Raw genomic sequence first — 23,366 nt, 5'->3', positions numbered from 1 at the left:
ATTGGCCGCTGTGTTTCCTACCTTACAACAACGACTACACTTTAAAAACAGTACTTCATTAGCTGAAAAACACTCCAGAGGTAATGAAAGCTGCCGAATTAACGCAACTCTTTTTTTCTTGCCAAGTTCTCTCATACATGGAGTACATATTCTCCCTATTTCCAAGGAGCAGCAGGCTATATTTGTCAGACTGAACTATATTTACCACTGATCAGATCAGAGGATATGACCAATCTACCTTTTTATGATCTTAGCTGACTCCTGATTCGAGTTTCCTTCACTACTCAACCTCCACGTTTATCAAAGATTGTAAATGCTTTTAGTTAATCCAGGTTATTTGTACATCAGGAACAGGACATAAGCCAACAGTTCGTTACTCAGTATCATGACCCAGTACAATCTAACACCAATACTTGCCCTCAGCTACCTTTACTTTAGCCAGTTATTAATTCACATCATGCCTGATCCGCAATAGCCAGCGACTCAAACGTGTAGAGCATTTCAGACAATACTTTATCACTGGCAGTGGCAGTCTGGATGTCTAAGTACATCAAATTTGTTAGCACTTTAGTCTCCGGAGGTCAGTTAGGCAAGATATGCTCACTCAGAATATAGGTTTGGTCCCAATTTGCTTCAGATTATGGATTCCTTTTGTCTCCCTGATTAATGATATCAAGCCCAAGGGTCTGGAGACACTGGACGTAGCCACTGCACTTCTCGAATAGGAGAACTACAATCGTCAATCTCCCGGTTGCTGACTGGCTCCCTCAAAATGACCACCAATACTTCACAAACTTCTTCCCAAGTACCTGGAGGTATAATTCATCGGTCCCAGGGGATCTATTGGTTTTCAACCCCCAAAACATATCCAGAAGCTCTGCTTCATTAATGTTAAAGCCTTAGGGCATATATATGGCATGCGTTGGGTCGTATTAGCATGCCAAACAATTACGGGATATGCAATGCAGTTAACTCTGAATTGCCCTCTGAAATGGCCTAGTTAAGCCACTCAGGTTTTTTTTTAAAAAAAGGTGGAGGCTCAATTCCATCTTCTCAAGGGCAATTAAGGATGGGCAATAAATGCTGACCTTGCCAGCAGCACCCTACATCCTGTGGATGAATAACAAAAAAAATCTTAAGGACATTAAATATTTTAAGCATGCTTATAACAGCTGAAGTACTGTAACTTGATGTTCACGGGTGCTAACTAATCTGTTGAAAGTTTACCTTGTTAATAATCTCCTAGTACTGATCTGCAGGAGCCAAACAGTCTGGCTCACCCAACAGGAATCAGTCCAGTTACGAGTTAAGAAGATTAACTTGCTTCAACAACATGAGAATTAATGTCAACCAGGGCTGTTACATATATCTAATGAGAAAGAGAAAGTATTTTGCTAGCCATGGGCTAATCATAATTAACAAATTGTTACTGTGAACAACACCGATTTGGACGGAGCGTTACAAACTGAAATAAGTGGGTCTGATTGAGTGTACAAACCATAAGCTCACTCAGATGATTGGAGGGAATTTTTAGAGCAATTTTGAAATCAATCTATCATGATTAAATATCACCAGTCCCTTTCCCAGGCATAGGAACTTTCACAGGCCTTGTAAGAGTGGTTAAATATGAAGATTTATTTTTTTTTTTTAAATGCGAGGGGTTTCCCTCCTGTGTAGGGTATTTTTCAAATCCATGGTCATGCAGGCATTGACATAGTAGGCAGAGATAAAGGGATTTCTACAAAATTTAAAATCAGCCAAATTGCGATGTACAGAAAAGGTTAATCTCATACACACACACACCATTTAAATTGTGCAGGTCAGCATAACATCCTTCAAGATATAATTCCTTCCAGATTCAGACCGTAGTTTTTTTCTCCCCTACTTCTTATGTGGGGGGTGTGGCAGATGAAAGAGGTGAAAAAAATAGAAAAAAAAATCTGATTTTTAGTCTTCTGACACTGGCATACACACAATTCAATAGTGAACAACAGATTCAAGTTGGAAAAGGATGCCAATTGGACATTTCTCCCTCACCCACCCCGCCCTCCCAAATCTGAAGACAAGTGCTAAAAATGTTCAATTTAGTAAAATGCAGCAGCTTGTAACTCAGAGGTGGATATTTCTTACATTTCAATAATTCATCTCTAGTTCCTAAAGTTATATCAATATTGCAGTACATTTTACACCAACATAATTTAGATCACAGGAAATAGTTCAAGTTTCCCAGCTATGAGTCATGGCTTGTGGAATTTTGCTCTAAATATTCACCAGCAGGAAGGTCGGTAAGCAGTGGACACAGATTTAAGATAGTTGGCAAAAGAATCTTTGGGGGAAGGGAGATGAGTATTTAAAAAATACTTAGAAAATAAGAAATTTTATTGAATATTATAGATGATAGAAATAGTCTCTCTCTCTCTCTCTCTCTCTCAAAGAAAACTTCCTGGTTATCTCTGCCAAGGACATGTCTCTAGCATAGGCTGTGAAACATGACATCCCTAAAGTTTGATAAGGTTGGATCTCAATGATGCACATGTAAACCACGGGCTGAATAATGCGCTCCCAAATCAGGAGCATTCGCCGTTTCATGAGGACGTTGGGCATTGTTGACGATGTTATCACGCTGATTTCCAAAAATATGGTGTTTGGGAGGGGGCGGGGGGTGAAAATGCCGGGAACCCGCTCAACTTACTTAAATTGCAATTGACAAGCCAATTAAGGTCATTAACGACCCAACTCATTGCTATAATACGTTCAGAAGGCAATAATACACCTTCAGGATGAGATTCACAACAGGTGGGGAATCAGTCTTTTCATGGGCAAGCCTGTTTGGGCAGGTTTTAAAACTGCAGCTGAGGCCAGAGTCGCAGCTTTGCAGTTCAAACTCCATTGACTGTAGGGAGTGCTCATGTGAAAGAGTAGAGGAACCTTTTGGCTATTTTTTCATGAGGTGGACTCACCTGATTGAATAGTTTCCTGTCCTTTACCCAGGGGTGAGGGGTGAAACATATCAGAGACAAATGGGGATTTTGGTCTCAGTTAGAGAGCGCGAGAGCAAGCGCGCAACAGAGGAGGAGGCGGCGAGGAAGAGGACGAGGATGAGGGAGGGAACATGGAGGCTCAGGCTGCTGTGGTTCTTCAGGAAGGGGACAGAGCAGCGCCACACCCCGGGAGTCAGGAGGAACCCAGAAACCCAGGAGGCGCAGACGATGTTATGCCACCCCAAGGTGTACAGGTAGAGATTTAGCTACCTGAAATTGAGCAAGACTCAGTGCAGAAGGCTCAGGCATTCAAGAGTCACTGTTGAGATCTCATCCAACTGCTTTGGGGTCCACCCAATGCCTGTCAAATTGAAGGTGACAGTGGTGCTGAACATCTTCACAACAGGCTCATTCCAGGCAAGCTGTGGAGACCTCAGCAGGATAACACAACCTGCTGCACACCACTGCAACAAGGTGTTCACAGATGCAACGTTCTTCGGGCTAGAGTCCGAGGATTTGCAGCGATTGCAAGTTTCCCCAGGGCGCAGGGAGCCGTTGGCTGCATGCACGAAGCCATCGACTACACGCACGTAGCCATCAACACCAAAAGGTGGGAGACTAGCTAATTGCTAAAAATTATGCCACCTTTGAAGGTTGACATGGTTGGTAGAGGCTCGTTCAAATTTAAATAGACTTAGCTGGCCAGACTGGAAATTTCACAAATCTTCCCTGTGTATAGTATATGCACTCAACTGATCATCCGATGAGTCACCTGACACTGTCCCATGCCAGGAGGCCCTTTAAAATGCTGGCTCCAGGACATGGCCGACTTCCAGGTCGCGGAGCCTGCCGTCAGCGTGCAACCGTATGACTAAAGGTTAAATAAAATGTTCCAGCAAGAGATAAGCCATGAGACGACTTCATACCCTTCGAACAGAAATAGAAGGGATAACCTTGAATTATCTGTGGCTTGCTAATGGAAAATAAATGATTGACAAAAGATCGTCAGAAATAATTCGCTGGAAAAAAAAAGGGAAAAATCACTTTGGATAGGTAAGAATTTCTTGAGGTGGACCAATGCTAGCTTCAGTCTTACACCTTGGCTTGCTCAAGATGACACAAACAGAGGAGAGCTTTGCGAAATGATCCATGCTGACTTCAGGCGAACATTCTGGCTAGCTCAAGAGGGCCGAGAACCAGGACAGACTGCCAACTCCAGCAAAGGAGATTAGCTTCAGCGTCTGCTTGCCTGATCTGGGACCAGTAAACCATTGTGAGGAGACTGCCACTGCCAACCACGGAGATGAGCATCCCCTTGTTTCCCCCATCCATCCATCCAATCCGGGATCTCACCTGTTACGAATCATATGTCTTATCTGCCCATTTAGCTTACGTACAGTATCTAAATTGGCTTCGACCTCCTTTTTGAGTAATCTGTATAGGAACATTCAGGCTCGTCAAGCCTGTTCCACCATTCAATTTGATCATGGCTGATCATTTACCTCAATGCCACTTTCCTGCGCTATTGCCAAGTCAGGATGGTGAGGGGAACTTCCAAGTGGTGGCGTTCCCATCTATCTGCTGCCCTTGTCCTTCTAGATGGTGGTGGTCGTGGGTTTGGAAGGTGCTGTCAAAGGAGCCTTGGTGAATTTCTGCAGTGCATCTTGTAGGTGGTACACACTGCTGCTACTGTGCGTTGGTGGTGGAGGGAGTGAATGGTGCCACATCCACAAACAATCAAGCGGGCTGCTGTGTCCTGGACAGTGTCAAGTTTCGAGTCTTGTTAGAGCTGCACCCATCCAGGCAAGTGGGGAGTCTAAGTTAAGCTCCTTTCTCCAATGGGTAGATGGAACAGAATGGCATTCAAGGCCTCAGATGCCACAAGGAGTGATGGCACACAAATGTGATATTTCATACTGTGGAGCTATTTAACAGCAAGTCACTAATGCTGAGAATAATACAGGCTGCTGACTTAATGTAAAGAGAAAGGAAGTGTTTAATTCAGCATCATAAACATAGATCATTCGGCCCTTTGAGCCTGTTCTGCCATTCAATATGACCATGGCTGATCCTATCTCAAAGCCATACTCCCGCTCTCTCCTCATACCCCTTGGCGCCTCTATGGCTGGGCCAGCATTTATTGCCCATCCATAGTTGCCTTTGAGAAGGTGATGGTGAGCTGCCTCCTTGAACCGCTGCAGTCCATGTGGTGTAGGTACACCCACAGTGCTCTTAGGGATTTTGACCCAGCAACAGTGAAGGAACGGTGATATATTTCCAATAGAGTCTAGAAATCTATTTCCTTTTTAAATATATTCAGTGACTTGGCCTCTACAGCCTGTGGGTGAGAATTCCACAGGTTCACCGCCCACCGAATGAAGAAGTTTCTCCGCAGTCCTAAATGGTCTACCCCATCCTGAGATTGTAACCCCTTATTCTAGACCCTCCCCCAGCCAGAGAAAACATCATCCCTGCATCCAGTCTGTCCAGCCCTCTCAGAATTTTATATGTTTCAATGAGATCCCCTCTAATTCTTCTAAACTCCAGTGAATACAGGCCTAGTCGGTCCAATCTCTCCTCATACGACAAACCTGCCACTGCTGGAATCAATCTGGTGAATCTTCGCTGCACTCCCTCTGTGACATGGAGACTAAAACTGCACACAAAAAATATTTACAGTTTCAAAAGTCCAAATCAATCAGGACTGGTAAAACCCAAATGGTCACAAGTAAATTGGTAGAAAAATGCAAAGAATTTGGATTGTAGTATTAATGGAAAAAAGGGCTCTTAAAGCACTTTAGAATGGATTAACTTATGGTCTGAATGTAGAGATTTACTGATATAGTACCTATAGGTAGGAGTCAGAAAGCAAAGTGACTTTAACACCAAACTTTTAAAAAGCAAGTTTCTCTCAGAATAAAAATTTATAGAACTACCATGATTGATAATTTTATTCACAATCTCAGGATACAGGGTAGGCTATTTAGGGCTGAGATGAGGAGAAACTTCTTCACTCAGAAGGTGGTGAACCTATGGAATCCTTTGCCACAGAAGGCTGAATATATTTAAGAAGGAAATCGATAGATTTCTAGACACCAAAGGCATCAAGGGGTACGGGGAGAGAGTGGGAATATGGCATTGAGATAGGGGATCAGCCGTGATCATACTGAATAGGGTAGCAGGCTCTAAGGGCCGAATGACCTCCTCCCGCTTCTAATTTCTGTTTCTATTTGAATAGTGCAAGCAGTGATGACAACTGGAGAATTAATGGGAACTACTTTGCCTGACAACGTGTGGGAGCTGAAAAAACAAATTGGAACAAGAAAGGTTGCTGAACACCAGCTCACCAGGAGGGGGAAGAAATCATCCAGTATTATATTTGGCTTCAAAAGTTGAATTACTTTCAAAACGCACAAACCAAAACAAGGTGTCAGAAAGCAAAATATCCATGGTTGGATTTGTCCCCCCCTCTCCCCACCAAAAAAAAAAGTTCAGGTAAAAAAATTCAGCAACAGCTCTTGTGTCCCCTTCAAAATGTCAAAAGCCATCACTGCAAAAAATGATTTTTTTCCGTGCATTTCAAATTTGCTCCCTGTGTAACAAGACTGATATACCAAAACAGTAATTTAAATGTAAAAGTCTAAATTAGGTTTCATTCTCTTTTGAGAGGTCATTGGGTTTGAGCTTTGACTGAAAAACAAACTAAATTGTGGGGTGTGATAAAAAAGGGAAATAAACTTATTCAGTATCACCTAAAGTAGTGTCTTTGGTCACAGTGCTTTATTCAGGGCTGTTTCTCAGTTTTAACATTTGAGAGGTCAGTTTTTTTTGTGGGCTGTTCCATCAGTTGTTTATTAGTTTCATTTTTTGATTGGATTATGAAATGGTTTCTTACCTCCTCTGATATAAATGGATCACAGGATAATAGAAGAGATTCATTTGCTTCCTGCACTTCCCCTGGTGCCACCAGCAGTTTACAGCAATGAACAGCACCTAGAACAGAGGGAAGAATCAGTTCTATTCTGAACTAATGAACTCTTACATCAGCCCAAGCAACACCATCACTCCCCAACAACAAAATCAAAAGTGCTTTTTGTTTTGATTCAAGAACACTGCTCGATTAAGAACGTCCAACTATTTGATGGAAAAACAGACTCCAAGGGTAATTGCCGGACGGTTGTGGAGTTGGCCAATGTCAGCTGAAGCAGCATTTACCAGATGCTACAACTGGTCTTGGTGGCCAAGGCACAAGAGAGGTGATTGGAAGGCAGGCGAGATACAGAGAAAGGAAAACAAACTCTAAAAGAAATCAGGATATGAGAAATACTCTCTGCCCTTCAAGTCTTGTCAGAATATGCCTGGGTTTAACATCACATCTGAAAAGTAGCATTCCTTACCTGGAGTAGAACTGACACTAAAAATTATACACAAGAATACACATCGGGGTAGATGAGTAATATATTTTTTTTTAAAAAAAAGAGCCAAGGGAGTGTGACCCGGGGTGGGGGCGTGGTGTGAGCAGGCATACAACATGAGGACAGCTGTAAGGAAGTTATAATGATCCATATTAGTTTGCATTATCTACCACAAATTCAAGCCACCAATGTTTATAAATCTTTTAAAACTACACATTTCAAATCTAACCTAAGAACCACCTACAAAATATGACTAATAGATTACTCATGGTAAGCAAGTAGGCGTCAAGGTGTAGGAGGCAGGAAGGTCTGTGTCATTAAGCATCTTATTTAAAATACCCTTTTGCCTCCTCAATCTCAACAATAACTCTAAAGGATAATACTGACGGAGGAGGTATGCATTAAACTGAAGTTTCCTTTAATCTTCTGTATGAAATCAAGTTAGCAGCAATGCTATTTTAAAGATTTCTAGCTGAGTCATAAACTTAATACACAAAAGTTAGAAGTTATAATTTAGGCTTCCTGTCACCCTCAAAAACAAAGTGTCACTATTTTAAAAACACTAATTATCTTCAGTAGCTAAACTTTTAACTGCAAAGTATTTTTCCCCACCAGCAACACACTAGCCCTGGAAACTAGGTCATGTTAAAAAAGTTGCCATTTAGGAGTAGCCTCCCACTATCGTCAATTAAACCAACTTTTTAAAAAAAATGAGAATCAAACCAATTGTGACCAGGGGGCTTATTTCTGCAGAAGCAAGAAATGGACAGTAAGATGATCTGTGCTACTGAAGAGATATCAGGCCTTCGTAAATGCCCAGTGAGAGCATTGTAAAATTCAAAGCAGTTCAACATGGGTGCTACAGGTTTAAATTTCAGAGAGAGCTAAAAATAACTAGAAAATGGTCCACAAACGTTGACTTAAGCCTTGGGAGTCCAGTGAGCCCACAACTGATCATCACTTTTAGCTATCAAACATCTTTACAGCCTTCTGGACTTAACACTGAGTTCAACAACTTCAGATCATGAACTCTCTCCTCCATCCTCACCCCCTTTTTGATCCCCTTTTTTCTAAAAATATACATATATATTTTTAATATACATATAGTTTTCTTTTCCCACCTATTTCTATTATTATTTTAAAAATTTATTTCCATCCATTGTTTTATCTCCACCTTTAAGCCTATTTCGATCCCTTCCCCCCACCCCACCCCCACTAGGGCCATCTGTCACTTGTTCATCCTGCTTTCTACCCTTAAATGTCACCATTAGCACATCCTTTAGCTAATATCACCCCCGTTAACACCCCTTTGACCTTTGTTTGTGACATCTTTGGCAATCTCTCCTTTGTCTCCACCTATCACTGGCCCTCTGTCCAGCTCTACCTGTCCCACCCCACTTCAACCAGCTTATATTTCACCTCATTTCTATATTTCCTCAGTTCTGATGAAGAGTCATGTGGACTCAAAACGTTAACTCTGTCTTCCTCTCCACAGATGCTGTCAGACCTGCTGAGTTTTTCCAGCTATTTTTGTTTTTGTTTCAGGTTTCCAGCATCCGCAGTATTTTGCTTTTATCTATAATGTATATGTAATTGAAAACCTCAAGTCACCCAGCAACTAATTAACTATTGGGAACCAATGCTCCCTGCTAGATACCTTAACCCACTCACTTTCTACAACTTACCCACTGGTATTGCTCCATCACTTTTCAATGCACAGAAACATGGAAAGCATTTTGAACAGCAGTCACACATTCCTAACGTATTATTATAATATCACCTTTCTGGGCAGAACTTTCCAAACCCCACACCAAGGGGTGACTTAGTGAAAGATCCTTGGCAAATCACCCACAATTTTTAAATGGATTTTTTGCAATCACAATATTTAAGGGTTAGAGATATCAAAAGACTTCCTTTTACGTACCATCCACAAACCTTTAGGAGAAGCACGAGGCAGTTTTTACACCAAAACGGTAGGCCAGTATCTATTGTTATGATCCTTAGCCAGACCCGAGGATATGGGGGGAGATCCGGTTTGGGATCAATAAAGTTTTTTTTTTAAATGTAGATAAAAGGTTGATATTCAAGATGGATACCAAGTGAATAAACCACAAGGTTACACGGGTTTTGAACACAAAAATAAACTTTGCTACACAAGCTCAAATCTCCCAGGGTCTGGCCAAGGATCATAACAATAGAGATTGACCTACTGTTTTGGTGTAAAAACTGCCTCGTGCTTCTAAAGGCTTGTGGATGGTACGTAAAAGGAAGTCTTTTGATATCTCTAACCCTTAAATATCGTGATTGCAAACAATCCATTTAAAAATTGTGGGTGTGTTGCCAAGGATCTTTCACTAAGTCACCCGTTGGTGCGGGGTTTGGAAAGTTCATATTATAATATACGTTAGGAATGTGTGACTGCTGTTCAAAATGCTTTCTATGTTTCTGTGCATTGAAAAGTGATGAGCAATACCAATGGTTAAGTTGTAGAAAGTGAGTGGGTTAACGTTTCTAATAGGAGCACTAGTTCCCAATAGTTAATTTTTTAAAAATTTATTTCATAGGATGTGGGTGTCGCTGGCTAGGCCAGCATTTATTGCCCATCCCTAATTGCCCTTGAGAAGGTGGTGGTGAGTTGCCTTATTGAACCGCTGCAGTCCATGTGGTGTAGGTACACCTACAGTGCTGTTCGTTGCTGGGTGACTTACGGTTTTTGATTACATAAAATATAGATGTTTGACAGCTAAAAAAGTGATCAGTTGTGGGCTCAATGGACTCCCAAGGCTCAAGTCAACATCTGTGGACAATTTTCAGTGTTATTTTAACCCTCCCTGAAACTTAAACCTATAGCACCCATGTTGGACAGCGTTGAATTTTACAATGCTCTCATCGGGCATTTATGATCTATGCTGGTGTTTATGTTCCATACAAGCCTCTTCCATCTTCATCAATCTCCACCAGCATAACCTTCTGTTCCTTCCTCTGCTGTAATTTCACAAGGGAGAATATTCAACCCATTGTCCCAGTGTTATTTGCTCTAATTCAATTTCTGTGCCCTTCCTCCAGTATCATTTTAGATTCCTTTTCAAATATTTATCAAATTCACTTTTAAAATGTTACAGTTTCTGCCTCAATAGTCACATGCAATATCGAATTCCATATTTTAATAGCTGCAGGGGAAAAAAATTCAAAGATCAAATTCCTCTTCAGGTAAGTGACAATCCTGAATTGGTGTTCCTTTACTAGCAATTTGCCAACAGTGGAAACAATCTTTCACGAGTCACACCCTCAAAATTTTCATAGTTCTGAGATGATATTAAATCCTCAATTGTTCCATGATAAGTAAAACATCCCATGCCCTTTTCTCCAAATTTACCTTTTAATCCAATGTAGTAGATTCTTAAGGTGCAAACTATAAAACATAAGCAAGTACAGCAGAAACTCAATAAGATTGTAACCAAAGGGTAATACTGTTTAAAATGTCCATTGCTTCGAGACTGCGATTATGTAAACATTAAATCATTTAGTCTTAAACCTTTTATGGCAGACAGGATTGATAGTTCAATTTTCTGCACAATGTGTAATACAATAATTATAATCTGCAGTAGCCACAGAAGTGGGAGAGAAACTCCTAAATGAAAAGGCATGCAGCTCACAGTACCTCTAGTACATACAACATCCGCACTGCAATTGTGAACCAAGGTTTGCAAGTGGAGGTTTTACTGCAAGTGCATAGGGGAAGTCAGCAATGAATGGTCAAGGACACAAAATGCTACTCACCTGATCCCGAAGCTTCATTGCTACCTGATCAATTTCTCCCTTGACAGAAATTGACTCTCCACACCAGGGAGCATAAAACAGAATAACGTAGACTTCAGATATGTGGCAATATCTTTCCACTTGGTCCAGTTGTCCCATGTACAGGTCAATAACAGGAGAGTTGGGGGAGAAAAACCGAACAGGAGGCGGGGCCATTTTGACCACATCTTTTGCCCGACTGTAAGAGAAACCAAAAATGAACTCATTTACTTTTCACAATTAAATCACAATTTAATAACAAACAAAATATATATTAGCTGACAAAACATAATTACTGCAAGAAACTTGTTCCAATTTCTCACCTGCTGCCATGAAAGTCAGGCATTAAGGTTATGACTTGGAGGCAACATTAAAAATACTACATTACTCATAAGCAAAGGGAAATAAATGTACATTAGTATTTAAAATGTATCAACATTTTTTACGTGCTGCTTCCCAATGTCCATTATACAGAGGCTTCCATCTGAAATCTTGCTTTTTGCAAAGCATACATGAATTAGAAACAAAAATAAAGGTTTGCAGTGCCTGATTCCCTCACAATTCACAAGCAACCAAAGTGAAAAGCTCTGCTCCCCACTGTGCATTCATAGTTCAAATTGGCCTCACACTTCTTCAATAGTATTATCTTCATGCCACCTGTAATCCAGTAATACAACAAAGCAGCTGGTTACCAGTTTCCTTTCAGGTAGCTACATAAATATTTTATTTAAAAAAAAAACCAGAATATTATTTAAATAGAGAGAGACTGCAGAATGATGTGGTATAGAGGGACTGGGTGTCCTTGTAAAATGACTCACAAAAAGTCAGCATGCAGGTAAAGCAAGTAAATAGGAAGGCAAACGGAATGCTGACCTTTTTGCATGGTGGACTGGGTATCAAAGTTGGGAAGTCTTGCCACAATTGTAAAGGGTATTGGTGAGACTACACCTAAAGTACCTTGGACAGTTTTGGTCACCTTACTTAAAGGAGCGAGATATTTGCATTGGAAGCAGTTCAGAGAAGGTTCACTAGACCGATTCCTGGGATGAGGGGTTTGTCTGATGGGGAAACTTTGAATAAGTTGGGCCTGTACACATTGGGGTTTAGGAGAATGAGAGGTGATCATATTGAAACATATAAAGTTCTGAGCAGAGTTGATAGGACAGATGCTGAAAGGAAGTTTCCCCTAACTGGGGAATCTAGAGCTAGGGGGCACAGTTTCCAAATAAGGGTTCTCGCATTTAAGATGGGGATGAGGAAGAATGTCTTGTCTCAGAAGGTCGTTAAGTTTTTTGGAATTCGCTTCCATGAACAGCGGTGAAGGCTGGATCATTGAATATATTCAAGGTGGAGTTAGACAGATTTTTGATTGACTAGGGAGTCACCTTCATTGGGTGGGGTGGGGGGGGTGTAGACAAGAAAGTGGAGTCAAGGCCACAATCAGGTCAACCATGATCTTATTGAATAGCAGAGTGGTTCGGGGGTGGGGGGGCGGGGGAGCTTCAGAATAAATGAAAATGGGCCTGGTGTTTGCAGGTTTGATGACAGCAGAACTGTCAGCATTCGCCATCATTACAATGGTGAAACTTCTGACATCAGACGTGTACAGTTAAACGCAGAGCTCCAGATGTTGCTGTCGGTGATTCCCTGCTCCTCCACAGGATGCACTGTTGAGGTTGCCGCAGGTGGATATCTTCAGTAATCACTTCATTTGAATGTGTTGAATGTTTTTCAGTCCATTGTGGGGTTTTACTTGGAGCTGGTGTACTTGGTCACCGCCTTTGTCCCTTCCGACACGGCGTGCTTGGCCAGTTCCCCGGGCAGCAGCAGGCGCACGGCAGTCTGGATCTCCCGGGAGCTGATGGTACTGCACTTGTAGTAATGGGCCAGGCGGGAAGCCTCACCCACGATGCACTCGAAAATATCGTTCACGAATGAGTTTATGATGCTCGTAGCCTTGGAGGAGATGCCGCTGTTGGAGCGAACCTGCTTCATCACTTTGTAGACGCAAATGGAGTAACTCTCCTTCCTCGACCTTCGCCGCTTCTTCCCATCCTTTGCTGATGGTTTCTATAGGCCTTTCTTGGCTCCCTTCTTGGGAGCTGGTTTCTTCCCATCAACCATCTTCAGTTTCAGACACAGGTACCTAAACATCACTTCTATGGTATTTGTCTCACTGTAAAAGCCCTTGAAAAGGTTGCACCTTGAATGAGGTGTAACTGGGTTTTAAACAGCATATTAACTTCATAATTACCAATCAATTTCTTTGGTCGAGATATGAATTTTACATTTGTGCGATGTCAGATTAATCTATGTTAAAAAAATTCTTTAAATAATAAAATGTTAAAGTTTATGATATTTTAGCTCCTACCTTAAACCCATATGTGTCTCCTAATATTTACTTGGCTCTCTGCAAAAATGAACAAAAAGTGAAAGCCACTGTTTTTTTCCCCTTCCTGGTTTGCTGTCTAAGAGAATTCTCCCATGTGATAGGCTACTTAGCCTATTGGATGACATCACTGCTGCTGAATGTCAAAGATCCTCTCCAGCTGAGGCAGGAATCCAAGTAACGTGAAAAGAAACATGAGCATTGAATACAGTGTGGTATAGTGCCACCCAGCAACAAAAAATAGGAACTGCAGGAATGCAGTGGAATATTATAGCTGGGCATCAACAAGATTTGAACCAGCTGAACACATTACCTAACGTAATAAAAAAATCTAATTTTATTTTGAAGTGATAAAACCCTGAAGCAGGCATCTACTGGTGCACTATTCGTAGTTAAAAGCGTCCTACAATTTTGACTCAACAAAACGATGCGTAGATACCCCTGTTTCTTAGGCCAGTAAAAAGAAGTACTGGAGTGTGCCAGTCTGGACTTCAATTAAAAAAAAAGGAAGCTGGCCCAAAGAAGCAGAATTTGTGATCTTTTGGGGTAGCCAAAATAGTCACACCGCAGGAATCAGTCACCAGCATTATTGCCAAATAGAATACAACATTTTTTTTTTAAAAATGGATTTGAAAAAAGTGAATGAAATCCATTGTGAAGTTTTGAAAACTTTTAAATGGTGCAACAGATAGAAATTTTAGTGGAAATTATAAATTACTGTCTTGATTGAAGAAACCGAGTTTTGGACAAGTTTGCTTGTCTATAGGCAATTAACGTCAGTTAGTGCAACAGTGTACCAAATTTTTATGCATTAATATGAGCCCATCATTTTTTTTTAAATAAGAAGGCATACAATGAATTAGTTGTATTGCTGGCATTTATTTTTTTATAAAAGTGTGTTTACTACATTAAAGATATGTTTAAAAGGTTAGCTAATTATTGCACCGAGCTAGTTAGCATTGCAGATTTCTGGTGTCCCAAATCCCTGGCTCTCGTTACTAAACCGTTCAGGAGCAGTGTCAACTGGCAATCTCTGTGACTGGTGGACTGATTCAATAGTACATGTTGTCAGGAAGACATAATAATGTCCATATGTTATTGGAATTTATTTTGAGTGCGTGAGTGAATTAAAGGCAGCTAGTCTGGGTGCTTTGATGTAAGATGAGAAGTTAGGTTTGAAATGTTAATTAGGTAAACATGGGGAAGTTTTAGAATGTGAAATGTAAAGGGGGCAATTTGATTTTTAAATCAAGCGTGGCTTGAATTTAAAAGTGGGGGTGTAATATACACCTAGCCAGAAGTAGTAAGAAATAGTGCGTTTATTTATTTTCCCAAGATTACTGGTAAAACTCAGTGCTATGACAGATTTTTTATTATCAGGGAGGTAAAGTCCATGTACATAGTGAAACAATGGGTATTGGCGTTCAAAGGGGAAAATATGTAAAAAGGAATGAAGGCTGTGTGTAAGGGAAGGCAGCCTACGATTCAACAATCAGCCTGTATGTACCAAAACTGCTGCCTTCAAGAACTGAAGTTAAGAGAACTCACTTTGAATTCACCCGTCCAGGGTATCGTTTATTTTGTCTGGGTCTTTTTAAAATGTGTGTCTTACTGTTGCCTTAGTGAAAATTTAACTGGGAGTCAGATTAAGTAGGGGATTTAGAAGTTATCATAGTAGTAATTTGTAGATCTATGTATGCATTTAAAGTCATTTCTTCTTTAATAAATGTTTAATCTAGTTTTGTAAAATCCTATAAGACTTGGTGGTCTTATTACTACTGAATTCAAGGCATGCATCTCAAAATTTATACAAATTGCAAACAAGTTGTCACAGTTATTTCAAGTTTCCCTTTGGGATTTGAACAACTCAGCATTTACCATCGGCTGTACCATAACACGTGGAGAAAAAAAACTGATATTTGTACAAAAAACTCTTCAGAAGAATTGCCATGGACTTGATAAGCCAAATGGTTCCTTACAATTCTAAGCAAAAAAACTATTTTAGGTCACCTTGTTTAAATAATAAACGGAAGCATCATCTTCATCTAGTCTATTAATCGAACAGGCTCAAAGGGCCAAATGGCCTACTCCTGCTCCCAAGTACTATGTAATCTGACTTTCAATTATACTGACCAGTAAGTTTCCCTTCTTTTCCACCTCCAGCTGCATCATGGAGGGTTGCAAATTTCATATCAGTGGGCAAATAGAGGCTTTGCAGAACACAAGTTCAAACCAAGTGTTCATGCCACTCTTGAACAGCTTTTAACCATCTTTCCAGCTTGTTTGATTAGTTCAATTGGGAGGTGGTGCCATCTGCATAATAAAAAAGGTGTTTGATGACTTCAGTGAAATAAGTTGACAAACAATTTCCTGAGGTGGTAGGTTCTTTGTAAGCACTGCAGGATATCTAGGCAACTCACAGGCCCAGGTTAAACTTTAACTTGTAAAATAATAAAAGCAACAACCAGTTGACATTTATATAGCACCATTAACATAGCAAAGCATTCAAAGACGCTTCACAGAGCTGTGATCAAAACTGAAACATAGATGCTGAGCTGAAGAGTGAGATTATAGGAGGGGATGGCCTGAAGCTTGGTCAAAGACTGAGTTTAAAGCAAAGGTCTTAAAAGGAGATGCACAATATCTCATTTTCTGGAGACTGGTCAGCAATGTCACCAGGTCCCCTAGTATATACAGCAGTCAGCAACCAGCAATGTGTGAAAGTCAAACTAAAGTGCCTCAAAACACTAGTAAGGAGATCTCTTTAGAATAAATCAGCATTGTAGCATTGCTCTAAAGACAAAAAATACAACGGAAAAAAAGTACACATCAGTTTAATCAATAGTTGAAATGGTAAAACCAGGCGAGTGACTCACCTCCTGACTCCCCAAAGCCTATCCATCATCTACAAGGCACAATTCTGGAGTGTGATGGAATTCTCTTTGAGTGTTTGATTTATCATATTGACTGTCAAGCAAAACAAAAAAAATGCTCACTCATTTGTTGATTTTTTAAAAATTCATTCCCCCACCACCAGGATAGAGTGGTAGCAGATATACCATCTATAAAATGCACTGCCAAGACTATTTCGATCACACCGCCCAAAACCACGATATCTGCCAGCTAGAAGAACAAGGGCAGCAGGAACATGGAAACACCACTACCTCCAAGTCCTGACTTGGAAATATATTGCCACCACTGACCCTGAAACTCCATACAGCACAGCGGGTGTACCTTCACTACACAGAATGCAGTGGCACAAGGAGGTGGCTCACCACCATCTTCTCAAGGGCTTAGGATGGATTAAATGCTGGTCTTTCCATGTCTACCACCTACAATTTCAGGGCAGCAGAAGCATGGGAACACCACCACCTGCAAGTGGGGGAGTTCCTGCAGTGATGTCAGTTCCAGGACAGCACTGCACGAGTTCCCCAGGTAGTGTTCTAGGACCAGCCATCTTCAGCTGTTTCATTAATGACCTTCCTTCCATCATAAGGTCAGAAGTGGGCTGCTCGCTGATGATTGCACAATGTTCAGCACCATTCACGACTCCTCAGATACTGAAGCAGTTCATGTCCAAATGCAGCAAGACCTGGATAACATCCAGGCTTGGTCTGACAAGTGGCAAGTAAGATTCATGCCACACAAGTGCCAGGCAATAACCATCTCCAACAAGACAGAATCAAAATAATCGCCCCTTGATATTCATTGGCATTACTATCGCTGAATTCCCCCATTATCAACATCCTGGGGGTTGCTATTGACCAGAAACTGAACTGGACTAGCCACATAAATACTGTGGCTACAAGATCAGGTCAGAGGCTAGAAATCCTGCAGCGAGTAACTTACCTCCTGACTCCCCAAAGCCTATCCATCATCTACAAGGCACAATTCTGGAGTGTGATGGAATTCTTTCCACTTGCCTGGATGAGTGCAGCTCCAACAACACTCAAGAAGCTTAACACCATCCAGGACAAAGCAACCAGCTTGATTGGCACCCCATCCACAAACATTCATTCCCTTCACCACCAACGCACAGTAGCAGCAGTGTGTACCATCTATAAGATGTACTGCAGGGATTCATCAAAGTTCCTTAGAAACCATTACCATCTAGAAGGACAAGGGCAGCAGATACATAGGAACACCACCACCTGGAAGTTCCCCTCCAAGCCACTCACCACCCTGACTTGGAAATATATCGTCGTTCCTTCACCGTTGCTGGATAGAAATCCTGGAACTCCCTCCCTAACAGCACTGTGGGTGTACCTACACCACAGGAGACTACAGCAGCTAAAAAAGATGGCTCACCACCACCTTCTCAAGGGCAATTTGAGATTGGCAATAAATGTTGACCTTGCCCAAGACACCCATATCCTGTGAAAAAATAAATGAATAAAATACCCAACGTCAAATGCACCTACTCTTAATGAAAGCTTTTGGGAGGGATGCAAAGACTGAAACCACACTGTGTAACGTAACATGTATGATCATGTACAATTTAGTCATATTTCCAAGTATGAGTCTGATAATTAACATGCCAATTCTAATTTCTATTATAATAGAAAAGCATGAACGGTTGAGGCTCGTTACAACACCCCACTCACAACAGCAAGACTGAAAAGAATAACAGAAATTGGGGTCCAAAAGTGTGAAGTCTGCAAGAGCATTGTTAAATTAAGTAAAATAGCGACTGAGGGAATAGCTTGTAGACATATGCAGTTGTATGTCAGTAAGGATTTCATTCATAGGTATCATTTGCTATGTTTGCACTTTAAAAATGTGGATTAAAAGCCAACATTCCTAAACCAGGGAATTTCCCTAAACTGGAGGTATAAGTTAAAAACACTTAAATACAAAAAAAAGTAGACTGGCAATTGTTTACGCAAATACAGAGATACAGGACGTGTGCACACACAACACCATAAACTAACAGAGAGGCATATTTTCCTCATTTCAATTTCCGATCTTGCCCTTCTACCCAAGAAAACCCTCAGGAAGGATGAAGGAGTTTCCTCAGCTACAAAAGACACCTCAATTTCAGTACATCATTTCAATTGGTCTGTGACATCAACAGAAACGTTCCTGAAAACTAAACTGGAATTGAACCCCCACAAAATTGGTAAATAAGTGGTAAAAACCAGCACGCCAGGAAACATAAGTGTCAGATGCAACACAAATTTTACAAAGCAGGTCCCAGAGGGAGTTCCAAATGGATGGTTAACTTCTCAAAACAAACAAACAAACAAACAAACAAACAAACAATGATCAGAACAACTGTGTCCAACTAAATTAATCAGTAATAAAATATGACCATACTTTGCAAAATTAGCACTATCCAAATAACAGCAACCATCTGTCTGCATATACACCAAACACGAACACTAATAATTTTACTGTCCAACTACAAATATTTACTTGATGTGTTCATTCACAGGGTGAGAGTCGCTGGCAAGGCCAACATTTATTGCCCATCTAATTGTCCTTAAGGTGGTAGTGATCTGCCTTTTTGAACCACTGCAGTCCATCTAGTGAAGGTACACCCTCAGTACTATGAGGTACAGAGTTCCAGGGACGGTTACACTGGACAGTTGGCACGTACTGTCCAGGTCTTCCTGCATATGTGCACTGAGTGTTTCATTACCAAAGGAAATATGAATAGAACTTAACAATGCAAGCACTGAACAGCCTTACTTCTGGCTTTATGATAAAATAGAGGCCACTGACAAAGAACTGGAGATGGTTGGACTTAGGGCACCACCCCAGGGAACTCCTGGAGCAATGTCCTAGAACTGAGACGACTGGCCTCCAGCATCCACAACTTTTGGGCTAGGCATGGATCCAGCCACAGGAAATTTTCCCCTATTTCCATTAACTTTGATTGTTCTTGGACACCTTGATGCCACACTCAGTTAAATGCTGCCTTGATGTCAAGGGGAGTCACTCTCACCTCTCCTCTGGAATTCAGCTCTTTTGTCCATGTTTAGGACACACTGTAATGAGGTCTGGAGCCTCATGCCCTTCCAGAACCCAAACTGAGCATTGGAGCTGCTTGATAGCACTGTTGGCAACACATCCCGTCATCTTGCTGGTGATTGAAGATAGAATGATGGGGGTGGTGCTAATTGGCCTTACTTGGACAATTCCCCACTTTTTCAGTAGATGCCAGTGTTGTAGCTGTACTGGAACGGCTTGGCTGGAGGCACAGCTATTTCTGGAGCACAAGTCTTCAGCACTAGAGTCAGGATTTGGGGCCCGTAACCTTTGCTGCATCTAGTTCGCTCAGCCCTTTGATCAGCCATGGAATGAATTGAACAGATTGAAGGCTGGCTTCTGTGATGGTGGGGACCTCAGGAGGAGGGAGAGATAAATCATCCACTTAGCATGTCTGGCTGAAGATAGCTGAGAAAGTTTCAGCCTCAACTTTTACACTCACGTGCTGGGTTCTGTGGGACTGGGTCAGCCCAGACCTGCTGAATGTCTATCTGAGTATGTTTATGGCTGGCAACACGTCAGAATCCATGCAGAAAGGGGGAGGAGGAAGAGGACATCAGAAATTGACAGCCCATTTAACTTTTGGTGTAGACTCCAAAATTTTGCCCAAGGTCATCGCCAATCAGGTTCAAATCTGCTCTGGAGTTGATGATTCACCCTGATCAGAACTGCACAGTACCCGGCAGGAAGATCTGACCAAAACAAGCTGGTCTTCCAGTGGAAAGAGTTGTCGACTACTGAGTGTTGAAAACTGGCATATTCCAAGCTCCAGGACTACATGCTGAGGGACACTCTAAAGCTTGGGGTAGATGCCACAAATGCTTAAATGGGGAAAGGCCACAGTCTAAGGCCCTCCCACCATAGCATACCGAGGAGCTGGGAACTATGTAAAACCCCTCTGGCTGTAACCACCTGAGAACGATTGACATAAAATGCACATTGTAAATATAACCTGTAATGGCAAGTGTAGCGGGGAAGTTCACGTACTGTATCAAAATAAACAGATCTGTATTGCACTTTATGCAACATCAGATTTGAACTTTTATGTAATGTACTTTGTACAAATTTTAAAGTATATTTTTGGGAAATAAAAAAATCCCTGCGCAGGCTGCACACAAATCTGCCCCTTTAAGTTACCACACAGGAACGACCATGCAAAAATATTTTAAAGGGGCCACAGCTCTAAAACACATTGCTCATCTGCCTCTTGGTGGGCATAAAAGATTCCATGTCATTATTTGAAAAAGAGCAGGTGTTCTCTCTAATGGGCTAGCCAATATGAATCCCTCAAAAGATTCTGGTCATTATTACACTGCTGTTTATGGGGGTTTTGCTGTATGCAGGTTGGCTGCCATGTTTCCCACATTACAGTGACTACATTTCTAAAACCAAGCTGTAGAGAACTTCGAGATGTCCTGAGGTAATGAAAGGCACTATATAAATGCAAGTTCTTTCTCTTTTAGTTAGGGCATATCGGTGCTACTTAAATATGATATTAATTACATTTTGGGGCTTTATATTGTTGATCTGTCATGCTGTATTATAGCGAAGCAGCTTCAAGAGCCAATAAATACAGTAATAAAACTGAGCAAATGAAAGCAGAAAGTTACTTTGTGGAGTGGTGTAGATGAATTTATAAAAAGGTTCCTGTATTCATTTGTTTAACTGCCCTCCAATAACATTTACATACTTCAAATACATTTAAAGCAAAGTCAAAACTTAAAATTAATATAACTAATCACTAATTTCAAATTACAATAAGGGAAAGACAGAATCCCGCTTTGAAAATAAGTATTTTTTGAGAACTATACTATTTGGTTGCGATTCTAAAACCATTGACAAGTATGCTTGAATGAGATTCTTGAACACAGATCCCAGCAGGATACATTGTGATGATTCAGCTTAACAGAACCAACACGGTGTTTCAGTTCACTAATCACCTCTGCACAGACACAGATGATAAAAAGATGATGTAAAGCAAAAGTCATTACTGCAGTCAAACTTCGCATTTTCTAAATACACACACACACAACCCCGATTTCTTGCGTAATTGATGTTATAACGGCAGTATAACCCATGATAGTTGCTTCAAAGTTATCTTTTCAAAAATCATTCACTGAATGATATGAAGTGATGAAACTCAAAATGCAGAACAGCTTAAGACAATTGATACAAAAACCCGAAAGGTTAACTATCATTGCAAAATGTGTTTATTCCAATTCTTCACTTATTAAATAATTGCTTAAACAAATACAAGCTACACACAATTAATTGGTTTTCACCCTCTCTCTTTTGACCAAGGAGGTCTTTCACACGAAAGGACACAGAAGTACAAATCGACCCCAGCAGATTCTTATTTAGCTCAAGGAGAGGGCAGCCTTATCACCGGCCTGGAAATATGTACATGGTCAACACCAGCTAGCCACTCTACTGATTAGTGTCACACAACTCAATGATGAAACTGTCAAGAATTGCCACGCGGGCTCAAGTGGTGGAGACGCTTTCTATTCCCAAGCAATGACACTTTCATGACAGATTCAAACCTCCAACTCAGGAATGGAAAGACAAAGTGTGCTAACCCAATGCTGCAAACATGCCAAAAATGTAACCTAGCCCAGCAAACAAAGGAGATGGTGTATTTCAAATAATGTTTTTAGAATGTATCTGTCAAATATATGATATATCACTACAAATCATTGCTCAATTCAGCTGTGGCTTCTAATAACTTAGAAGTCTCCCTGCATTTTATATTTCTGCCACATTGCACAACATATGCAAGTGTACGCATGCCTTTGGCAGAAAAATTAGAATTCACAAGTTTTTCAAATATTTTGGTCTGGCCTCTTCAGAAATGCAGGACCTCTAATAGAGGGAAGCAGATCATCAGCATTTGTATAAAATATATAACTTCTTAAAATGTTCACATTCTTCCATACCCATTGCTCCATGAATAGAAAAGTGGCACTTAGATGTCAAAACTTCCAGTAGCTTATCTTGGCTCAAATAAGAGTCAATCATGCAGACAGGAGGAAAGCATTTTTTTTTAAGATTGGGATATTAGGTGAGTGTTGAGAATGAGTGTGAAAGAGATGAGAGTAAAAGTCAGTATGAGAATGAGAGAGCGAGTGAGAGAGAATGTGTGCGATTGAATGAGTGTGTGTGTCTGCCTGACTTGGGACTGCTCTTTAACAGCGTGTGTGTGTTTGAGAGTGGATGTGTGTTGGGACAGTGTGTGTTCTGGACCTGCACTCTGTTTTCAGCGAGTGTGCATCCTGCCTGTCCTGGGACTGCTTTCTCTATGACAATGTGTTAATGTGTGTGTACTGCCTGTCCTTGGATTTCCCCCCCCACCACCTTCTTCTGACAGAGTCAGTGTGTGTGTGAGAGAGAGAGTGCGAGCTACAAGTGTGGATGAGTATATGCAAGTCCACTCTGAAGAAGAGTCATACAAACTCAAAACGTTAGCTCTGTCTTTCTCTCCACAGATGCTGTCAGGCCTGAGTTTTTCCAGCATTTTTTGTTTTTCTGTGTTATATGCAAGTCCTGCCTGTCCCAGGAACCTCTCTCTCTGACAGAATATATAAGAAACCTGCTTGTCCTAGGGTCCAAAACCAGAGTGAGTATAAATATGAATGAGTGTGTGTAGGTCCTGACAGTCCTGGGACCTCTTCTTCCACTCTCTGACAGTGTGTGTGTTTGAGAGCGAGGATCCCGCCTTCCCTCCCCTCTCTCTCTGACAGTGAGTGTCTGTGTTTGTGTGTCAGTGTGTGAGAGGAGTCCTGCCTGCCCCCC

The 23,366-nt window shown here is 41.1% G+C and overlaps 1 protein-coding gene and 1 long non-coding RNA gene across 4 annotated transcripts in view; both read right to left on the bottom strand.

Annotated features, from left to right (window-relative positions):
- LOC144691260 (uncharacterized) overlaps window positions 1-23,366 on the bottom strand; it is a 122,605-nt gene that overhangs the window by 91,747 nt on the left and 7,492 nt on the right. The gene's annotated exons all lie outside the window — the stretch shown is intronic.
- txndc11 (thioredoxin domain containing 11) overlaps window positions 1-23,366 on the bottom strand; it is an 82,176-nt gene that overhangs the window by 57,748 nt on the left and 1,062 nt on the right. The window contains exons 2-4 of one of the 3 annotated variants that reach the window (XM_078559015.1): window positions 11,177-11,393; window positions 10,773-10,808; window positions 6,877-6,974 (exon numbers count right to left, since the gene is read on the bottom strand). In XM_078559015.1, the coding sequence (XP_078415141.1) occupies window positions 6,877-6,920 (44 nt within the window). In that variant the 5' untranslated portion in view covers window positions 6,921-6,974; window positions 10,773-10,808; window positions 11,177-11,393. Of the gene's footprint in view, window positions 1-6,876; window positions 6,975-10,772; window positions 10,809-11,176; window positions 11,394-16,459; window positions 16,551-23,366 lie in introns of all 3 variants that reach the window. The other 2 variants (XM_078559014.1, XM_078559016.1) reach the window with 2 other exon arrangements.

Source organism: Cetorhinus maximus, chromosome 15, assembly GCF_964194155.1.
Source record: "Cetorhinus maximus chromosome 15, sCetMax3.hap1.1, whole genome shotgun sequence".
NCBI lineage: Eukaryota > Metazoa > Chordata > Chondrichthyes > Lamniformes > Cetorhinidae > Cetorhinus > Cetorhinus maximus.
This window is presented reverse-complemented; position numbering and strand designations above follow the sequence as displayed.